The sequence below is a fragment of the Balaenoptera borealis genome (assembly GCF_965194805.1).
Source record: "Balaenoptera borealis genome assembly, chromosome: 20".
NCBI classification, from domain to species: Eukaryota; Metazoa; Chordata; class Mammalia; order Artiodactyla; family Balaenopteridae; genus Balaenoptera; species Balaenoptera borealis.
Window position 1 is genome coordinate 2,071,969 of NC_138879.1, and position 22,209 is coordinate 2,094,177.

The window sequence follows — 22,209 nt, forward strand, 5'->3', positions numbered from 1 at the left end:
AGCGAAGTGGAGTTCCCGTGCTATGTGGCAATTTCTCATTAGTTATCTATTTTATACATATTAGTGTATCCATGTCAATCCCGATCTCCCAATTCATCCCACCACCACCCCCTTCCCCCCTTGGTGTCCATATGTTTGTTCTCTACATCTGTGTCTCTATTTCTGTACACTGGCTTTCTTAGTTCAACTTCTGCTTACTAAAAGCATTACTGATGTTTATTTTGCTTTTAAAATTGTTTGCTGTTGTTTGTTTCACAAACATTGTAACAGCAATTAAGGAATTCTGTTTTGAAGAGAAAAATTTACTTACAACACCACTACCGTAGAAACTCATTTTGTGGAGCTTTTCCAAGGACACAGATTAAAAAAAAAAAGAAAAAAAAAAAAAAAGGGCTGACAGACCTTGGAATCCAGGGCTGAAGGCCTCTGGAGAAGGGGAAACCACACAAACTAGGGTGGAACCACTGTCATTTCTGAAATGAATTTGATGAGTTGAAATTCTCGCAGCGGCACAGCCGGCTGCGCTGAAACAGCATTCGCAGCATTGGGAAACCACCGAGGCTGTTTGGCTTTTCGCAGCAGCTGTCTCAGTGAACTCTCCCCAGGCTCAACTATCTCCTGCACATTTCCCTTTTTGTCTTTCAAAGCCCTAGCCTAGGAGGATTTGGCAGCTAGAACAAGGTTGAGTGCGACGGACACAGGAAACGACGGCCCGTGGCTGGAGTGGCGCCTGAATGCAGCTGAATGGGGACACAGAGCCAGGCCTCAGCACAGAGTCAGCTGCCGCTCAAAGCACAGGCTCAATGTCACCAGCTTGCTGGTTTCCCTATTCTAAGCGTCTTGACTCTCTTAGGAAGGTAACACTGAGAATGGGACACAGTGCAACTCAGTCTTAACCTAGTGGTGTGGGTAGCTCCCGAGGAAGGGGAGAGCAGCCAGGAAGCAAACAATATTTATCTATTGTATCCCACCCTGTGCTGGGCACTTTCTTTACATACAGCGCTGCAAAGGGCAGTGATTACGCTCACTGCCTAGGTATGAAACATAGTAGTCGCTTAACTGCTCCAGGCCTCATTTTCCTTCCATGACAATAACATCATAATAATACTGATGCTAGAGTTTATTATGAAGATTCAATTAATTATTATGAGTGAAGCACTTAGAACACGGCCAGGAACACAGCAAGTGCCATAGACGTGTGTGCCGTTATTATCTTTATTGCTTCATTTTAGCACAGCCCTGCTCATCCTTTATGATTGAGGAAACTGAGGCTCATGGGGATTAAGTCAATTACCGGAGATGGCAGAGCCTGAAACCAAACTCAGATTTATCCGACCGCAGTGTTTTCCTCTCAGAACGCGACCGGGCCTGCTCAGTGCTATCGAATTCCCTCTCCTGCTTGCCAGCTTAGGGTTCAGTTTAATTAGCCTTTCTTTGTACTGACAAGGGTGAAATCGTATATATACGACTGAGGCTGTGCCTTTAATCTCCCATTCCACCCATCCTTGGCGAATGTCCCATGGGGGCGTAGGTGGGAGAAGAAACTTTCCCCCTACATTCCCCTCTTACAGGCCTAATCTGGCCTTTCTGATGTTGTCTATGCTTCTTCTGACTTTCAGAAAGCCCGTGGGGGGGGGGGGGTGGAGCGGGGGAGAGATAACCACAACTAAATAAAAGAAATACTCTGATAAGCAGGAACCTTATCGTACTGGCGGATTTAGGGTTGCACCTGGCCTGTTAGGACAGTGATGTCCAACAGAAATACTATAAACACGAGTCATGGAGGAAATTAAAAATTTTCTAATAGCTATATTAAAAAGGTAAAAAAAAACGCGAAATTAATCTTAATATTTAACCGAATATATCCAAAATATTACGGTTTCGGCCTGGAATCAGTATAAAAATTATTAGAGGTATTTATATATTTTTTGTATTATGCGTTAAATCCATTGTGTATTTTACACATACAGCCCTAGAGCTATATACCCCAAGGGTACAACAGGTACCAGCCAGACACAAAGATACGTGTGTTGCAAGGGCCTTCTTTATTCATTTAGCGACGTCATTTGTCCGAAAGCGTCCCCTGCCTCCCACCCCCTTTCCTCTTCCGCGGGCGGATACTTGCATGGGGAAAAAAATGGCTGAAGCAGTAAAGAAGTCGCTGCCCCGCCCTCCCCTCCATCATCCCCGATGAGGGCAGTTTTTACAGGCGGTTGAGATTTCTCGGTCTGTGCCCACCTACACGTTTTGTACTTCTCATTATGCGGGGTCGGGGCGAGGATGGGGGCATTTCAGGAGCTAGAAGGACTCAGGCCTCTCTTGGACTCCCACAAAGTCCTTTCCAGCATTTTGTGCCCACTGGGACTGTGTGGCCTCCACTTGGCGACAGCACCCCCGAAGGGGAGAGCGGCCCGCTTGGCCAAGCAGACACTTGGCAGGGCTCGGATTTCCTGGACCGGATGGCGGCCCGGAGGCCGCGGCGCTGGCCGAGCACAGGATACGCGGCGGGCGTGCGCATCCCGGGATCCGCCCGCGCTCGGCCCCTGGTGCAGCTGCCGCGGATCCGCCACCTCCTCCGGGGCTTGGAAGCGGCAGGAATTCCCCCTCCCCGGCCCCGCGTCCCCCTCCGGCCGGGGCTGCGGGGCGGAGTCGCCCACCTGTCATCCGAGACGCCCCACGTGGGTCGGCCTGGGTGGGGGGCGGGGGTTGAAGGCAGGGAGAAAAGGCGGAGGCGGCGAGGGAGGTGGGAGTGAGGGTGGGGAGAAGAGAGGAGAGGAGGAGAGAGGGGAGCTGCCCACAGCCGCGCGGAGAGCGAGCGAAGAGCAGCAGAGAGAAAAAAGAGGACCTGTGGCGTCCAGACTGGAACAGGTAAGGGGCGGCAGGTGTACAGAGGAGGGAAGCCCCGGGCTAGAGACAGTGAGGAGAAGACCAGAGGCAAGCGCGAGGAGGGCTGCGGACGAGGGACGAGGCAGGACGGAAAGAAGAGTAGAAGGGGGACCATTCTAGGCGGAGGAGGGGCGAGGGTCCTTCAACGAGTGGCGGCGGAGGACCCGGGGCCGCTGCCCCTTTAAGGTTGCCAAGGCGACGGCTCTGGCCAGAGCGAGGCGCATTGACGTCAGCAGCCGGGCGCTGATTGGCTGCGGCGCGGCCGTTTCCGGTGGAGCCGCCGCGGAGCAGCTGTAGCCGAGTGCATCCAAGCTGGGAGGGGAGCGCTGAGGTAGCTCCGCCGGCCGCCGCCTCGACCGCAGTCCGAGCCCGCCGCCGTCCGCCCGCAGGTGAGAGGCCTCGGCGGGGGCCCCCGCGCGCCCAGCTTCGCCGCCAGCCGCCCGTTTGGGGGCGCCGGGCCGATCCAAGATGGCGTCGCGGGGAGCGACCTGCGGGGGACGGCCGCACCCCCTGCGTCTCCCGGCCCGGCGCCTCCAGAGGGCCTCCCGCGTGCCTCGCTCCCCGGCCTGGGTCTGCGCCCCCCAGACCCCCCGGGCCCGCTCCGGCCGCCCCGCCCCCGCGGCCTCCCCGCTCGCCCTCCCGCATCTCCTGAAGGACGGTGGCGAGATGTCCCCGGAATCCGCCATCGCCCCCCGGCCTTTCCGGCTGCTCCGGGGACCCGGCGGTCCTCGTTTTCCTCCGTCCGGCCTCCTCCCCGGCCTCTCCCGCGGGCGCTTCCCCTTCCTTCCCGGGATTGTCGCCCCGCCCCCGCGGTGGTCGTCGCCCGGCCGCTCCGTGGCTTTCTGTCCCCTCTCCCCTGCCCCCCTTTCCCGGTCCCCGCCCCCCAGGTCTCCCCTTGGCCTTCCGACCAGAGCGGGATGCAGGATGGGCCTCCCTTCCGCTCGTCGCCGTGACTGTGGCCTAAGTGGAGTGAAGGGCACTTCCGTGTCCTTGCCCCCGAAACGTGCGCGGTACCTGTGACCCGCCCCCCCCCCCCCCCCCCCGGCAGCTCAGTGCAGGCGCGACGCCGAACGGCGTCACCGCCGGAGGGATGCGCGAGAGATGGGTCTTCTCGGTGCTCCGAGGATGACCCCCAGGAAGGGCTCCTGGCTGGTGTGAGGGTCTGCGGCCTGAATCCGCGAGTTTCTCAAGGTGTCTGACATAGCGCCTCGCATGTGATCCCTTTGAAACGGAATTGTGTCACAACCGACTTTCCGAAAGAAAGAATCTCAGTGTCTTCTTAGGAGGAGAGGCAGTGCGGTGTACGTTTTGCAGCAGTTAAATAATTGGGGGCGGGGGAGCTAAATTGTTAAGCTTTTACTACCAAGTACGAGGACGGGCTTAATCTAGGCATATTCGATTAAAAAATTAAGACTGTGAAATACGGATATTCCGGGGTGTACACGGTGACCTGACTGCGCCAGTCCTGGGGCGTTTACGTTAATATGCTACCTTATTTCCGTTGTCCTCCTTTCGGTGTTTTAAATACATTGTTGCAAACAACAAACCGGTCTCACCGCTTAGCCCCAGGTCTCGCATTTCTACCACAGACCTGATCTTCGAATGATTTCTCTGATCAGTTGAATACATGTATTGATATTCCTGAGATGGCTCTGAATGTTTTGAAGCATAAAAAGATCTGATTGATCATTGTTCTCGGTGGCTTTCAGTCCAGTATTTTTTCAAATGCAGAAAATCCTACTGAAGTGGATTCTCAGTTCATGTGGTTGTCTGAGCTGGAAAAGAGGCTGGTGTAAATCTATCCGAAAGTAACGTGTTTTTTTGTGTTTGTTTTGTTTTGTTTTTTGTGTTTGTATTAGAGTGTTTATTTCTGAAGTAGCAGCATGAGTCTCTTTCTGTGGCCTCTAATTTACGTGCTTGTCAGGGAGCTACAGACTTTCTCATGGTCTGTTAATTAGTTTACTCGTTATTGACCCTTACCATGAAAGTTGTCTAAAACAAGATGCCTAACAGCACGTAGCTCTTTACTCTGCTGATTCTTTCTCCTTTGAAATTTACAGTGTCAGCTCAGTGGTTTTGTGTGTATTATATTTGAAAAAGACCAATTAGTGTTGAATTTAGTTGCAAAGTGGAGGAGACCTCACTTTTATCTTCTAATCTTAATTACTTAATAATTAGGAGTTGAAAGGAAAACAGTTTATGGCTCTTTTGTTAAATTAGTAAGCTTTTAATTCCAGGGTAAGGTTAGCTGCCCATTCTTATATTTGTTTATTTTACTTCACATCGAGGTAGTTTGAACCGTCTAAAATTCACTAAATGCAGTTTTATCTATTGAGTGTTCATGTGAGTTTCAAACTTAATGTTTTAACATTTTCCTGTCCAGATGAATAAAATGTTTTTTTTCCTGTCCAAATCTTTTATCGTTTACTTGGTAAGGTGTTTTTTCATTTATGTGGTTTTGGTTTTTGTTTTTTTCTATTAAGGATTTGCCCTCTTACTAGTGGGTAAGTGTGTTATCATCTAGAGCTGGAATCTGGTAAAAAGAGTCTAGGATTAAAAGTTGCTTTTATAACTCATCTGGGGTTTCTTTTGTGTTTTAAAAAATGTTGATTGCGCTAGTAGTTGGCTAACCAGAGCCTTTGCTCCAGTGGTTTGCTGGGTGAGATTAGGACACTCCCCTGGGATCCGGGTTACGTATAGGGAATGTCAGATGTTCTGTCTTGTGCTTTCTTGCTTTCACTTAGAGCTGACTTGTGTGCCCTTGTAATTCTCTGTCCCGTTTGCCGTGTACACACTTCGCACGGCATCATGATTTCTTCTGTAGGAGGAGAATTGAATGAAATTCCCTTAAGGGCCTGCCTCCTCAGCACCCCGCCTCTGCCGGGGATAAGTGGCTCATACTTGCTCCCGGGAGCCGAGGTTCTTCTCACTGTTGCTGCCTGCAGAGCCTAGATCCTGTGCAGCAGGACCTCAGTGAAACACGACTTTGAGAGAATGCTATTTCTGTACCTACTTTACTCCCTAGGCCTCACCTCCCTGTTTTAAAAAAAAATCTACTTAGAAAGAAATCCTTGTGAATCAGTTGCCTAGTGAATTTGTTAGGTCAAAGGCCAGATTGACATTTGCTCTCTGTAAACAGTTTTCACAAGCATCTGTGTGTTTTCCCCACAGCGAGCCATGGCGTCTGGCAGCACCGCCAGCGAGGAGGAGCGCAGCCTCCGGGAATGCGAGCTGTACGTGCAGAAGCACAACATCCAGGCCCTGCTCAAGGACTCCATCGTGCAGCTGTGCACCGCGCGGCCCGAGAGGCCCATGGCGTTCCTCAGGGAATACTTTGAGAGGCTGGAGAAGGTAAAAATAAATGGGGCAGAGCATGAGCTCACCCTGACGATTGTTAAGGGGGATGCCGTAGCGTGTCGCTGATTTGTATCCTTTGGAAGAAAAGGAATTCTGACCAGATAATAATTGATCATCATCATCATCATCTAAAATAGAACTTCAGAAAAGAAATGTAGTTAACACACTTGAAGTAATTTTTAACTTTGTAATCAGTAGAATTTATCAAAACCAATCTGTATGCTGAGTTTACTTGGCTAACAGGTTTTCGTTTTCCAAACATAGTTCCTTGTAACTATTTAAATTAGTACATAAAACTGACTAAATGAAATAACTGACTAGATACAGTTGATCAGAAGTAGTGCGGCACTGTACCGCAGAAACTAACACAGCATTGTAAATCAGCTATACTCCAGTAAAAATTTTTTAAAAGTAGTACAGCAGTGGTATGAAGTGAGAAATTCTACAGTACTTGAAAGCATTTAATGCTTTTTTATTCAGCAAAGCAAGTGAACTTGTAAGTTTTATCCCACCTTTTGAAATCACTGTAATGAAACAGTTGAGTCTAGCTTGTGACTGAAATTTCAGAAACTCTGAATTAGTGAAGTGTGTTTTACTGTAGAATATGTCTCAGGTGAATCGACTCTAGAGCAGAGAGATCAAGATTGATGGTTGTCAGAATTTTACTTCACAGTTTTGGTCAGGACTTGTTTCCTCTTGAAAAAAAATTAGTGCAGTTCTTAGTCGTTGTTGTTCACCCTCATTCTGTGTATGTCAGTGGGACCTAAGCATGTGGTGTGTGCTTTTCTAAGCAAAATGATCATTTTTCATCAAGGTCGATGCTTCACTTCACTTCCCTCAAAAAATGATGAATGAGAAAGTTTGGATTGTTAAATGTTTTGAGTAGTTTGGTTTACTTCTGAAATTCAGCGAGATAAATTTACAGGTTTTCTTAAGCATATTGAAGTTTTGATGTGGTTCGTAATGATTGTGAACCAGTTGGGAGGCATTTTCTTAGGTATATGATTGTTAATTATCTAATTGTATTGCAGAAATATTTGTAATGTATCCCACTGGTTTGGACAGTTTCTTAACCAGCATAACTTACTAGTAAAAGAGTCTGTTTTACTAATGTTTAAAAAATGTTTGGGTGGCTCAGTGATGAGGAATTTTCTACTGTTTTCTTGAAAAGCTGTTTGTTGAAATTGGTGTCTAGTACCATGATTAGATTAATCAAAAACAACAACAACCAAAAACTAACCAGTCCCGGTGAACGTAGCCTTGCTGTCTTGGAATTGTGGTAGAAAGTCTGGTTTTCTCTCATTTAAGCAGTTTCCTGATAGTGAAATGCTGTAGCGCCAGGCTGCTGTGGGCCTTCCCTGTTTTGAAGTGAAGCGTGTTGCTGGAGACCTGGTTCTGAAATTGGTCACTGTAAGGGGATCCCTCTTCCCTCTGGACATCAGTAGAAGCCGTCTGATGAGGGGTGAGGTTGGTGAGACGTGAAGGGCGTGTCTTTTTATAGAGAGTGTTGAGTGTGTGGCGCTCATTTCAGAGCCTGTGCTCTCATGGCCCTGTTGAAGCACTGACCAAGGGGAAGACAAGAAATGATCATTAAAGTAGTTTCTTTGCACGTGGGATTTTTTAATTTAATGTGTGTTGGCTTCTTTGCCTTTTATTTATTTATTTATTTATTTATTTTTGGCTGTGTTGGGTCTTCGTTTCTGTGCGCGGGCTTTCTCTAGTTGTGGCAAGCGGGGGCCACTCTTCATCGCGGTGCGCGGGCCTCTCACTGTCGCAGCCTCTCTTGTTGCGGAGCACAGACTCCAGACGCGCAGGCTCAGTAATTGTGGCTCACGGGCCCAGCCGCTCCGCGGCATGTGGGATCTTCCTGGACCAGGGCTCGAACCCGTGTCCCCTGCATTGGCAGGCAGATTCTCAACCACTGCGCCACCAGGGAAGCCCGGCTTCTTTGCCTTTTAATAAAAGTCACAGCTTGACACTTTTTCCTATAATTCAAGGATCTTTGTTCATTTGCATACATTCCTTTAGCCAGGGTTGAATGTAAATATCTGGACTTTAAAGTAACTAGGTTTTCGACTTTTCAACAGGTCATTGTTCTGTGCATTAGGTGTTAGGTTATATGTGTGAAAATATGGTCACACTCTTGTCACCTCTTTCCCTGTGTTAACCAGGGGTCATGTTTCTGCTACCCTCAACTGCTCAATAACAAATGCACCAAAAAACTCCATTGAAAGCTTCTGCGTTTTATTTCAGACTGTTACCTGTAATTTGAATCCTCTTTTCTGCATATATTTATTAGAACCTCCCTGTCTGATAGATCAGAGGAATTTCAATAGCTCCGACCATGGAGTGTCTTCTGTGTGCCAGGTACCGTGTGAGCACTTTACACACCTACACACATACTCATTATTCCAGTTGTGTGAGGTTGATGGTCATCACCATTTTACAGAGGTAGCAGGTAAAACTGAGAGAAATCAGGTAACGTGGCTGTGTTAGTAGCTTTATGTTGCAGTACCATACGACCCCCAAATTTCAGTCGTTTACTACCAAAGTCCTAATTTCTTGGTCATGTGCAGCTCTTGTGGGCTCAGCCCATCTTCTCTCCTTGGCTCCATGTGTCTTGTCCTGAGGTCGAGTGGAAGGAGCAGCAGGGAAGAATGGAACGGCAGGGGCAGGGAGGGGACAAATAGCGATGGTTGAAAGCATATTAAGTAAGCGGTGGGCACAGCATCGGAGCTTAATACTCGAGGATGTATTGACAGTAAGTGGACTGGGAGGGGTTCTTTTGTCTGTTCTTGTTTTAATAAGTGAGAGAACTGAGGAGGGAGGAGACTGACCGAAGAATGAATGACAACAGCAAGAAAAAGGGCGTAAAAATGTATACTAGAAATCGGTGATCTCAGTAATGGCTCTGAGTCATCAGGATTAGGTTCTAGCTGATAGCTATTAAAGATGAAAACCCATGGAACAGTGTTAAAATCAAAATGCTTTTGGTACTTCAAAATTGTCTTAAAAATTCAGTTACAAGACAGTTCCAAATGAGATATTACTTGTGAAACTTTACATGAAATTTTTGTGAAATATCAGTGACAGATTTTGGGGGTAGAATTTGTGTTTCCATTTATACCCTTGAACTTTAGACTTTGGGGAGACTTGAGTTTTAAAGTTCTCTGTTAATATGGAATGGGAAAACCTTACCTGTTTACTGGAATTACCAGAATGAAAATGAAGTGGGTTTTCTTTAAAAATGTATTTTTTAAAAAAATGGTTCTCTATTTGCACATGGTTCAAAATTCTGCAGGTGCAAAAGGATATGACAATAAAAAGTCTTTTTCCCACTTCGTTGTCTTCCTAGAGTGCAGCCTGTGTTCCAGGGACAATATATGGGCACTTACAGATTCGTATCCAGCACGTTCTTATCCAGCATGTGCGTGGTATTCCACTGTATGGATGTACTACAGTTTATTTAATCACCATGTTGACGACCGTTTTGGTGGTTTCCAGTGTTTTACTATTAAAAGCAATGATATAATAAATAACTTTGTATATCTGTCATTTCACACACATGCATATTTTAGAATAAATTCCTGGCAGTAGACTTACCGGATTATTTGGTCAACAGGTAAGTGCATTTGTAACTAAATATGCAAATATATTAAAGTCGTTTTTGTTATAGGCTTTTCTTACTGTGTTTTTAATTGAAAATTAGAAAATCTAGAGAAATGAGAAAAATAAAGCCAATTCCTCCCTCCAAAAAATAAAAAAAAAAAATCAAACATGAGTCTGTAATAGAGATAAACACTGTTAATGCCTTGATTGTTATCATTCTAGACTTTTCTTGCTGCGTTTATATGTTCTTTTATTTGTCTTGATGCCAAATGCAGAGCCGAGTACCATGCAGGAGAAAAAGTAGGCAGCTCCTTAGTTTCTTTTTTATCAAAAAATTTTCAGAAATAGTAAATGCTGAGTTCATTTAGAATTTGAAAGACGGCTTAGAAAAATAATGGAGAGTGAGTCAGATGAATGAGAATGTAAATAGCTCACCATTCTTGGCTTTTTTCATTCTGATTTTACGTCAGGCATAACTCATTCTTTACTGAAGACCTGAGAGGAATTTCGTTTTAAGGTCCTAGATCTGAAAAATAAGAATGTTAAGTAGTTGATATCACTTTTAAACGGATTGGTTTAATAAGTTTTTAAAAGTGGGTAAACTTTTTTTTGTTTTAACTTCAAGTGTCAACCTTGACCGTAAAGAATGCTTCCAGCTCTGTTAGGAGAAGTATTGTTGCAGCCGGTCTTAGTTAAATTCTAGGTTGCCGTCACGTTTTATGATCTGTTTATAACTGAGGCTCCAGCTAGAATATGAGCTCCACAGGCTCGGGACTCTCTCCTATTGGTTTTTTGTTTTTTTTTTAATTTATGTATTTATTTATCTATGGCTGCGTTGGGTCTTCATTGCTGTGCGCGGGCTTCTCATTGTGGCGACTTCTGTTGTTCCGGAGCCCGGGCTCTAGGCGCGTGGGCTTCAGTAGCTGTGGCTCGAAGGCTCTAGAGCGCAGGCTCAGTAGTTGTGGCGCACGGGCCTAGTTGCTCCGCGGCATGTGGGATCTTCCCGGACCAGGGCTCGAACCCGTGTCTCCTGCATTGGCGGGAGGATTCTTAACCACTGCGCCACCAGGGAGCCCTCCTATTGGTTTTTATATTCCCCTTGCCTAGTGTAGACTTGGCGTGGCAGATCCGGAGAATACATATTGAATTAATGGAGTAACCCAGTGATCTAGACATTCTTCTATCACTTTGCTATGCCTGAGTGATTATTCCTAGATGGCATTCTTGGACGCGGCAGGGATCTCACACTAATTTCCCAGCCTTTTGTTTTGCAGTTCATTACTGTTGAGTGCATTACAAATCATTGTCAGTATATTATCATAGTGAGTATATAATTTTTTATTTGCATGTTACGTGCCCTGTACCAGTGGCTTTTGTTCATTAATAAATATAGCATCTGTTACCCTCTGAGAAACAGTAAAGTCCTTTCAGAGTATTTCTTTTCAAGCTTGACTCTCCATTTCCCCCCCACCCCATTTGTAATTGACCTTTGCCCCTTAACTTTCACCTTGGTAATAGAGGGAGAGATCTGAAGTGACTGAGAAGGACCGTCATTGGAGTATGAGAATACCAGCTGAAGAATACCATGCTGAAGGGTCTCATTTTATAAACTTATAATTTTTTTTTTTCAGGAGGAGGCAAAACAGATCCAGAATCTGCAGAAAGCAAGCTCTCGTGCAGACTCGAGGGAGGATGAAATCTCTCCCCCTCCACCCAACCCGGTGGTAAAGGGCCGGAGGCGACGAGGTGCCATCAGTGCCGAGGTCTACACGGAGGAAGATGCCGCGTCCTACGTTAGGAAGGTAGTTTTGATAGCTGAACACTGAGGAAACGGCTTTGGGACCCACGTGGTAGCCATCCAGTCTCCTCTGACGAATGCGTGCACTATTTCGAGGAGTAAAACACAGACAGGATGGATCGTACTCCGTCCTGGACAGTTCCTGGGTACTTGGGGAACAGGTTTCTGTAACAACATGCCATCAGAGGAAGTAACTAACAGTAATTATAAAACAGTGCATAAGTGAGTTTTGGGGGTTTTCTTTTGCATGTTGTTGTTTTGCAGTAGAAGAGCAGGCAGTACTCCTTTTTCTCTTGAATCATGGTGTCAGTTTCTTGACATCCTGTAATTCGTGTTGTGGCTTTTAACCTTTTACCCCACAAGCGTCATTTGTCTCAGTTAGAGCCAGTCTGCCATTTCGAGTTACGCTGTTAGCCTGAAGGGGGAAGAGAATTGTGCTCGCAAGAGGTTGTGAGACTAACAGTACGTGATCACAGTTTAGAGGTTGTGAGACTAACAGTACGTGATCACAGTTTAGAAAATGACCAGTTGTCATAAAATGCTTAGTTTTGCCTCACTAATCACCTTGGGCAAGGTGATTTTGGTCTGTTCCTTTAGTTGTTGACTAGGAACCAAATACTAGCCTTTAAATACAGGCCTAGATGTAGGCAAAGGGGATTATTGAGTCAATATTTGTTGAGTACTTTGTGGATCAAAGACAGTGTGAGAGTGTTGTGTTGAAAATGTTTCACTCAGGGCAGCTTTGTTTAAATACCGTGATGTAGCTTGACATTTCATTGTAATTTAGGTTGCAAGCATGAAGTGGTCTTGCTTTATGGAATTGTCATTTTGCCTTTCTGTTCTTTCTTAGGTTATACCAAAAGATTATAAGACAATGGCTGCTTTGGCCAAAGCCATTGAAAAGAATGTACTGTTTTCACATCTTGATGATAATGAGAGAAGGTAGGTACAGGTACTTTGTTATACTATTTTTCCAGTACAGCTGGTGTCCCAAACTAGTCTCATCACTGTTGCAAGTTTTAAGGCTCTTAGTAATTGTTCACCTGATAACAATCCAGGCTGAAAATCTGGGAGCTTTAACTCTAAGGTTAATGTTTGAAATCCACAGAAGCAGCACATGAAATGTAACGCGAGGCCTTCTCTCCCTTGCAGTGACATTTTTGATGCCATGTTTCCGGTTTCCTTTATTGCTGGAGAGACTGTTATTCAGCAAGGTAAGGGTTGCTGCTTTTATGGCACGCACTATGATTATTGAAGTTTGTTTTCCTCTTTAAGCCTACCATTTTCCTTCTGTTATACCACTGGATTTTCTTATTTCTTTTAATTAAAATCTTCTGAGCTAAAAGGCACACTTTGCCTAAGGGACTAATATTTCCCTAACATCTGATATAGTTTTGTTTATGGTAACTGTTAAAGGGAATTCATGCATTTTTACTTTGTATGGAGTTCCAGAACCTCACTTATTTCATATATCCTTTATATTGATTATTAACCACTTACAAAGTAAAATAAAGTAGAAAATAAGCAAAACACTTAATATTCTTCATCATCTAGCCCGTCTCTTTATAAGGTTCTGTGCCTTCTACTGATGCTTGCCTTTTTTGACCACATATAAGTAACATGGATCTCATCTTTTGGTGTCCTCTCTTTTTTCCTTTCTTATTTACTCTCGATATTTTCATGGGTCTTCATCATCCATATATTTTCTTGTTTAGTGACAATCTGATATTTGTTGCTTACTATTTGAGTTGTTTCTTGTTTTGTTATAGGTGATGTAGTGTTTAGTGTCTTTGTACACACAAGTGGCTTTTTTTTTTTTTTTCAGAGGCATTCTTCACCACGAGATGACTAAAAACTCGATCAGTTTTATGACTTTTAAAATAAATTGCTGGACTTTTTTTCTTGAAAGGTTCTGTTAATTTGTAATATACTCTTTTCTCTCACAGCACCTCTCTAACATAAGTTCATTATTTTACATTAATTTGGTTTGATTTGTGCTTCTTTAATTAATATGCTTCTAACTTTTTTTACTCTCCTCGCTTTTAGGTGATGAAGGGGATAACTTCTATGTGATTGATCAAGGAGAGATGGATGTAAGATTTAATAATTGCAAAAATATGTTGATAATCTTAAAAGTCAACTTGTTGATATTTATTGCTTCTAAGAGTTTCTGAAGGGCTATTACATCCTTGTATGTTCGATTCCTTTTGCCAAATATTTTACTGACACAGATACTTTCTAAAGGTAATTTCTTCAGCTAGACCTACAGTTCAGAACTTTTGCCAGATTAGTGGTTAAGGTGCGTGTGTGTGCTGTGGAGTAAGACAGGTGTCAGGGAGAGTCTGGACCGGTCGTGAGCTGGGAGACTTGGTACAGCTTTCTTGGTTCTGGAAGTCTTGTTGCTCCCGTAAGATTATTAGAAAACTCGGCACCTCCTGCAGGTAAAGTGCTTGCTTAGCCCGGTGCCTGGCACCGTGCTCTGTAAGTACATATAGTTAATATTAATGCTTAGTTCACTTTTTTTGCCCTGGTCATCCTTACAGAGAACCTTTTTCTTATCAGATAATTAAACTAGGTAAGCTACAGACACTCTGAACTTACTTAACTCATTGTCAGAAGTCAGCTGTTTTGCTCCGTTGTGTACCGAAAATGTAACACATTTTATTTTTTAAAACAAAGTTCAGGATTCTGACCTCTTAAAAAGGTTTGCAGGTTTTTAATACTTACGTATTTGTCTATGTAGAAAAAAACAATGCTTTTGTATTTTAGGTCTATGTCAACAATGAGTGGGCAACCAGTGTTGGGGAAGGAGGGAGCTTTGGGGAACTCGCTTTGATTTATGGAACACCTAGAGCAGCCACTGTCAAGGCAAAGACAAATGTGAAATTGTGGGGTATCGACCGAGACAGCTATAGAAGAATCCTTATGGTAAGATACATGGGTTTTGGAGTGTGGCTCACAATCCAGACTGTGTAACTAATGTTTAAATAGTATCACCACATTAAAATGAGAATATTTTTTACTTTTAACGATTGAATGCTTGTATTAAGCCCAACTTAGCATCATTCATTATACCGTTTGAGACAGTGATCTTTTAGAACAAAGCTTTGGCCAGAAATAACATGGGAAACAAATGTGGTGTATACGCAGTGGTCAGCTTATGTTTGGGAATCTCTCCATTCGTCAGTCAGTGCATCTTCCCTTAGCTGATCTTTACACATTACAGTCGGCCTGAGAGGTGCTGCTTCCGAGTGCATGACGTTATTGAAGCCCACTCAGAAGCGATCAGCTTCTCTAAATGGAAAGGAGGTTAGCGGTGATGCACGTTTCATGTCCCCTCTCACTGTAAAGGAATAAACGAAGTAGTGAAACCATTGGAACGTTCTGCTGATGTAATTAGACTCTATGAGAACTTTCTGACAAATTTATGGAGTAGCTTGGGTGTTTAAGTCCCAGTAAATGGCATTAGTCATCTTAAATGGCTTTCTTAAATTTATGTATTACATGTCTGATTATTTGACAGTACGCGGTTGGACGTACTTAGAAAATTTTCTGTACTGGGGGATGGAGATACGTATATCTATTGTGTATATACTTATGTATATGTAATAGATACATATTATATAATAAATATTAAATACGTACTTAGAAAATTTTCTGTACTGGGGGATGGAGATAATGTGTATCTATTGTGTATATACTTATGTATATGTAATAGATACATATTATATAATAAATATTAAATAATATAAATACATATTATACATACATATTTATAAGTATATAAATTGCCAAGGCAATTTACTGTGTAAGGGATGTTTATTATAGAGGAACTGTGTGTTTCCCCCGTTCTGTCCCCCAGATATATTTAGCAAACCTTGCAGATAAGACATTTTGGTTTAGTTTGGGGTTACGGCACTTTTTTTTGTCAGGGTGGGGTGTTGTTTATATGGTAGCAGTTGTATATCCTTCCTTCTGTGGAGAATCGGGGTTGTGGAAAAGGACCCTGGGCTGGAAATATATTCAGCCGTAGTCACATATATTACTTGGGTTTTTGTGTTTTTGTTTTGTTTTTTTTGGAGAACTGATTGTTTGCTTTTTTGACATTTCACTAACTCGTGAATTCTTTGGGCATATGCGTGGTGTCTCTTTTAGGAGCAAGTTACTAAGAGCTTTTGATTGCACTGAACAGAGGGCTTACCGTCTTCAACAGGAAGAAAACAATCATGTATCAAGCAGCAGCAGCAAGCGTTGACTTCTCTGTTGTTGTTGTTCATTTACTTGAAACAGTATTTCTTACTCCACAGCATTACGTGAATTACACTTTCTTTTTTCATTTATAGGGAAGCACGCTGAGAAAGCGCAAGATGTATGAGGAGTTTCTTAGTAAAGTGTCTATTTTAGGTAAGTTTTGGAAGACTGCATGGAGAATTGTTAAATTGAAGTGTTAGTAATGCTTAAGGAAACTGATTGTATTTCATAAAGATTACTCCAGTTATCAACTCTTTCTCTTTTTTTAATGGTAACAAAAGCCACATGGAATGCAGAGTTGAAGTTTGACTAAGTTAGAAGTAATTTAAAGTGTGTTTAATTTGCTAGTATATGACAGCCCTCTAACTCAGAAGTAAGTGTTACTTACTCCTCCTGGAGAGACAGAGGACTGGAAGTGTTCTCCTGCGTGTGGACTCCCACAGTCAGTCCCCCGGGACTTGTTTCTCTGTTGCTCCATCAGTGAGTTTATTGGTTCAGGAAAGTGAGTATTTCCAAGAATGCATTTCCTCTGTAGAAGGAATAGGTGTCATTTGCTTGCTTTCTCTGAAAAAATGCTAGAAGTGTGGGGGAATTTAGAGTAAAGTAGGGTAATTGGAGGCATTTCTACATATTTTGTTATGTGGACTTAGAGACATTATTACAAGCTGTTCTTCATTGGGAGGGGAAATGGCGATTTTTATAAGGTAATATAGTCTTGAGTCGTTGCTTTGTTATAGTGAATTGACTTTTTTGCTCTTATTTGTCCTTTCTCTGGAATGGTTACATTTGTTTAGTGTCTTGGGTGTTAGTTTGGCCTTTGGGAACAAAAGTTATTTTCTAGTTACTCTTGTTGGTTTTGTAAATAAATTCTACTGAGGATTTAAATTGATAAATTATTTCTCTTAATCTCTGGAACTATTACTTTTGGGTCCTGTAATTGTAGGTTCGATTTGCATTGATGGCAGTCTTTAGGAATACTTAACGATTACATTTTTCTTATCCCTGTACCATCGGATGCAGTTGGTATAGGTTAACCTGGCTGGCCACTGGGCTACTGAAAGAAAGCTCTGGGGTCATCTGTAAGTAACAGGAGGATCTTGGTGAGACAAGAGGTAGTTGAAGACAGGTGCCATGTTGGATTAGAGCCACTACTAGAGTATTTTGGTTGACTTCTTTATACCTTTTGTTTTGAGATTTTTAGCAATACCAAATAATGCAGAGAAATTCTTTTGATTCTTGCCTTTTAGAATCTCTGGACAAGTGGGAGCGTCTCACGGTAGCTGATGCGTTGGAACCAGTGCAGTTTGAAGACGGGCAGAAGATTGTGGTGCAGGGGGAGCCGGGAGATGAGTTCTTCATTATTTTAGAGGTAAAGATGGGGCAGCACCGGGCGGGGAATAAGGGGGACACCAGTTCTCATTTACAGCTACCGTTCTTAAGATAAACAGTTTTATTTAAAAATGATCGTTCCCTTTGAAATGTCGTTGTTTGGTTTTCGGCCAGGCCACCACATTTTAAATGAGGGCTTTGCATGAAGTAATAGCCGAATTCTGACCTACTCGAATTAATTCTCCTCACAGAAGCCAAACAGAACTCAGCCATTTAGCACACAGGCTGTGATGTACTGCACCGTTCTTGTTAAAATCATGCATTTGGGCTAATTTGGCAAACAAGGATCAAAGGCAGGTATTTAAATTCTAAATGTTACCATGTTTTATATCGTCACAATCCATGGAAATGTATAGCAGATACTCTTGCCAGCCAAGGAGATCCACAGAGCAGATTCGCTGTGAATGTGGCTCAGTAGATGCTAATCGGTGTTGTTTAAACCAGGGGTTGAGGAACTCTTTCTGTAAAGGGCCAGACAGTAAGTAATTTAGGCATTTATGAGCCATAGTGTTTCTGTTGCAGACTCAACTCTTGTCATAGTGGGAAAGCAGCCATGGACAGTATCTAAATGAATTGGTGTATTGTTCCTATACAATTTTATTTATAAAAGCAGTGAGCTTGGATTGGCCCTCCTGCAGTTTGCTAACCTGCGTCTGAACCCTCAAAGTACCTCAGCGTGATGAGAAGTATCTCCTAGCAGGAACTGCTGGGGTAAATAAGGATCAAGCCTGTAGTGACTCTTTTCAATTACCTTTTATCACATGAACGCAGAGGATTTGAAATAACTGCTGAGTCCTTTTTTTTTTTTTTTTTTGCAGAGTAGCTAAAATTGCATGGGATATTTAAAATGCCACCCAGGATTTGAAAGTATTAATGCGTTTTGCGTTTTGGTGATTTTGTTATAGGGTTCAGCCGCTGTGCTGCAGCGTCGTTCAGAAAATGAAGAATTTGTTGAAGTGGGAAGATTGGGGCCTTCTGATTATTTTGGTATGTGGATTTCCTCACAATAAACACATAGTTTCTGTAAGTCACTTCTCAGTGAGCTATCACAGTCTTTCATAATCTTGTCTTTTCTTCTCCTGAATTTTATTTTTTATTTTACTTTTTCGGCTCTCAGAGAAGTAGTGTGAGATTTTGACCTTGACTCAGTTAATTAAGTTATTGATTGTCTCATATCTGTCAGTTGGTTTTTTCCTGAGGTGCAGATGTAGTGTGGCCTGTACTGAGTTACTAGGAGGAAAAATACGGTTTTCTTCTCCCCGGAGGGCGCCCCTCAGAAGACGTTTCTGAGGGAGCTAGCCTACTCTCAGCCCTTTCCCCTCCTCCAGGCGAAATCGCGCTGCTGATGAATCGTCCTCGCGCCGCCACCGTGGTTGCCCGTGGCCCGCTGAAGTGCGTCAAGCTGGACCGCCCGAGGTTTGAACGTGTTCTTGGCCCGTGCTCGGACATCCTCAAGCGGAACATCCAGCAGTACAACAGTTTTGTGTCCCTGTCCGTCTGAAAGCCGCTTCCCGTGCCTCCCTTCCGCCTCTCCCTGGCCAGGCTTCCCCACGCAGACTGCTCTCTGGCCCCTCTTTGCAGCGCCACGTGGCCACTGGCATCGCAGCTTCTTGTCGGTTTCTGTTCAAAGTTGCTCTTATTGCACCGTTTTTATTTTGGAGCATTAACTGAGTGCTCATACACAGTTAAATAAATAGAAAGAGTTCTGTGGAGACTTGGCTGTTCCTGCTTCTCTCTGTGCAGTGTTAGTGTTCGCCCTGGGCCGCGCGCGCCGTGCTTCCTGGTGAGGGCAGACCCTGCGCCACGTGAGTTACCGTAGAGTCATGATGTCACCGTGCAAGATTGCCTTTCAAGTGACAGAAGTTTCCTGTTATCATAAGCAGATTCTAGACTGTGGCCATATATGCTGTATTTCTTTATAGAATAAACGATTTCTCATTAAGCTCTGAGGATTAGGAAAAACAGATATAGAAAAATCTTAGTATAGTAGAAAGACATCTGCCTGTATTTAAACTAGTTTAAGGGTGGAAAAATGCCCATTTTTGCTAATTATCAGGTAGAAATGATCTGTTCAGTTCTTTTTCTTTTTAACAAGAATTTTTATTTGTCAAGCGACTTTGCCTGGTTTTGTTTATATCTTCTTCTTAATGTTTCCTCTCCAATTCTAAAATATGTTGAGGTGTGGCTATCTATACCTACCTGCCTTTTAAGGTTCACACCAAATCATAAGCTGCAAATATTGGGTAATGATTTAACTGCATCTGCCTCAGCTCACAGATTCTGATTCCACCCTCATTTACCCCGCTAGTGCCAAATGTTGATCATCAGATGCTGAATTGACAATAAGAATTTGAGGTCTGCACTCCCGGTTGTTAACTTAGAGGTTTTGGTTAATGTATATCCTTCAGTTGAGTCCAGGATAATAATCTCTTATGGTCTTTAAGCACTGATTCCAGGAGATTGGATTTACTGGGAATAGACAGACTGAATGTCGTAACCGAAAATGGAGGTGGGCTTGCTGAAGGGAGAAACGGCAGGGGGACAGAGTTCAGCGTTGGGAGCTTTGCCCCACTCAATTCCCTGGGGCGGGAGGTGTGGGAAGAGGTTTTTTACTTTGCTTTAACCTTTCCTCCCCTTTTTACATCAACTAGAATTTATGGTGGGTTGGGGGGTGGGGTAGGATGTGTCTGTGTTTCAAATTGGTCTAAAAGGCCATCCTACTGAAAAGTTCTGCTTTCCTATCTACCACCTTACTTCTCTGGCAGACTTTTTTGTGTAAACGTGTGTTTTGAGTCTTAACTGTATTTCAGTATTTTCCAGCCTTATCAAGGTTATGTGTTGTTACATTATTCCATGTGCACCAATGATACCCAACTGTTTATTTTTATTACTGTTATTTTTTGAAACAAAATTTCACAGTTCCATAATGTAGGCACTTTTATTTGCATTGTGATTTATATAGTATACAGGGTTATACTGGGGGTGACTGCAAGCGTTTTTTCCATCTGTGTGCATCTGGCTCTGATTTTTAATCCCCTCTCCTTCCCCTTTCCCAGGTAATTTAAATTGGTCATGGTAAATTGTTTTCATAGATTTGAACAGCTTTTGGGTTGTTACTAAGTTTGGAGTATAAATCTGGGAAAGAGATTTTATTTACATTTTAGTGTGGGATAGAAAGCCACCTTATTTCAAATTTTTTATTTTTCAAAATAATCTTTACTAAATGAGGATTTTCTGGTCTGTATTTTGTGTTTAGCTTTTTATATTTAAAAGATTAAAAATAAAAATTATGTTCTTATTAGCTTAAAGCTTGATTTGATCTTTGTTTAAATGCCAAAACTGTACTTAACTAAATTATTTAGAATGCCATAAATGTGCAGTTTCATATATGTATATAATCATGCTCATGTATATTTAGATTCATAACAATGCTTTCTAAATGAGTTTTGTTCTTAAGTCATTTGGCTTTGCTGTTTACTCCCTTTTGTAGTTTTTAATCTAAGAAAATTTAAGTCTGAATTTAAAAATGATCACATTTAAAGCTTTATCTTTGTGCAGTCTATGTGAGAAATCACGATTGGCATCATTTGTCTCAGTGGATATTCAGGGCTTCAGAAGGCATTATTTCTGGGCTTGGTGAGTGGGTTTATGAGCTCCACTGCTCTAGAAAGCATAGGTGGCCAAAGGACCATTTTGTATTGTTTCCTGGTCACTAGCCTGATTATACTGTGTGTGCTGATATACCCTCTTCTCTTTGTTATAGATTGTCTTAATGGTAGGTCAAGTAATAAAAAAGATTAAATAATTTAATTCTCTAACGAATCAGTTTTTCTTCCCTTTCTCCTTTGCTTCTCTTCTCCCTCTCCCCGCAGCCCCCGAAGCTGCTAATTGGTGGGCACGAATGAAAATCGAAAGTGAATTAGGGGATCGGTGTTTTGAAAGAATAATATGTTTGTTTTCAGTGCTTTCCAATTCAGTTTGTCAAAGAATGAATCTAAAAACCTTACTTTAAGGGTAATTGAGATGTAGCAGATCTGTACTGAGCAATGGAAGGAAAAGAGTAAATCAGAAGTCAAAGGTTTCCTTTTTATTGAGGGTAGACTGGTTCTCTGGCTTTGGAACTTTCCCAGACTCAATGGGGGAATGTCATTTCTAGGTCAGCATGCTCTTTGGTTTAAATTTAATATGTGCATTCATATATTTAGGTATGCTTCTATATTTTGCATGCATATAAAGTCATTTCTAACATTTATTTCTCAGATTTCTTAGGCGGGGACGATTAAATTGAATTCATTCGCATATTGGAATTAATTTCTTTATATCCAGTGAAGTTGAAGATAATGTTGTACTGCCTAGAACATTGCTTAAGTTGTGCTGCTTTGTGACACGTGCACTTTGTCCAGATTCAGTAATCCCCTCCCTCAACCCGCTGGAGTTGGAACCTTTTGAGTCACAACACAATATAATTGAAGAAAATTTTCCTGGGTTGACTGTACTGGTTGTAGTTTAATTTTCCCTCTAAAACACTGGCTTATATGAAATCCCTTTTTGTTTTTTGATGACTTAAATATTGACAGTATAAAATTGAAGTAGTATGATGTTAGTTTTCTTAATATTGCTTTATCTCCAACCACAGATGAACAGCTGAACCCTTTTTGTATTTTTGTTAGGCCCTGGCAGTGTATTTCTAGATGGGCTAAAACTAAAACAACATGGAGAAGCAGTGTGTCGATCACCATCATAATAGCCATCAGTAAAGACTGTGGAGAGGAGAACATAAAAGGGAGAATGGTAAATCTCTCCCTTCTTACCCTAAGGAATTTCACACAGCAGTCAGTGTTACTGTGTACATATAAAGTTGAAATTTGTGTACTGACAGAAGTCCAGAGCTGTGACTTCATCCTGATGCTGCCTAAAAA

General features: G+C 42.7%; 1 protein-coding gene across 2 annotated transcripts; it reads left to right on the forward strand.

Annotated features, from left to right (window-relative positions):
• Positions 1-2,537: 2,537 nt before the first annotated feature.
• Positions 2,538-21,100, forward strand: PRKAR1A (protein kinase cAMP-dependent type I regulatory subunit alpha). 2 transcript variants are annotated; one of them, XM_082370443.1, is made up of 11 exons: positions 2,538-2,868; positions 6,058-6,237; positions 11,484-11,654; positions 12,501-12,592; positions 12,803-12,864; positions 13,697-13,743; positions 14,420-14,578; positions 15,994-16,054; positions 17,149-17,270; positions 18,196-18,277; positions 18,619-21,100. In XM_082370443.1, exons 2-11 carry the CDS (start codon positions 6,064-6,066, stop codon positions 18,789-18,791), a joined length of 1,143 nt encoding a protein of 380 aa, XP_082226569.1. In that variant the 5' UTR covers positions 2,538-2,868; positions 6,058-6,063; the 3' UTR covers positions 18,792-21,100. The 2 variants fall into 2 exon arrangements, with proteins under 2 accessions (XP_082226569.1, XP_082226570.1); XM_082370444.1 differs by lacking the exon at positions 2,538-2,868 and adding an exon at positions 2,956-3,275.
• Positions 21,101-22,209: the final 1,109 nt, after the last annotated feature.

Coding starts and splice junctions, on each gene's coding strand:
- PRKAR1A (XM_082370443.1), top strand. CDS start 6,064: ATGGCGTCTGGCAGCACCGCCAGCGAGGAGGAGCGCAGCCTCCGGGAA. Junction 6,238..11,483: donor ACTTTGAGAGGCTGGAGAAG/GTAAAAATAAAT, acceptor TTTTTTTTTCAG/GAGGAGGCAAAACAGATCCA. Junction 12,865..13,696: donor AGAGACTGTTATTCAGCAAG/GTAAGGGTTGCT, acceptor CCTCGCTTTTAG/GTGATGAAGGGGATAACTTC.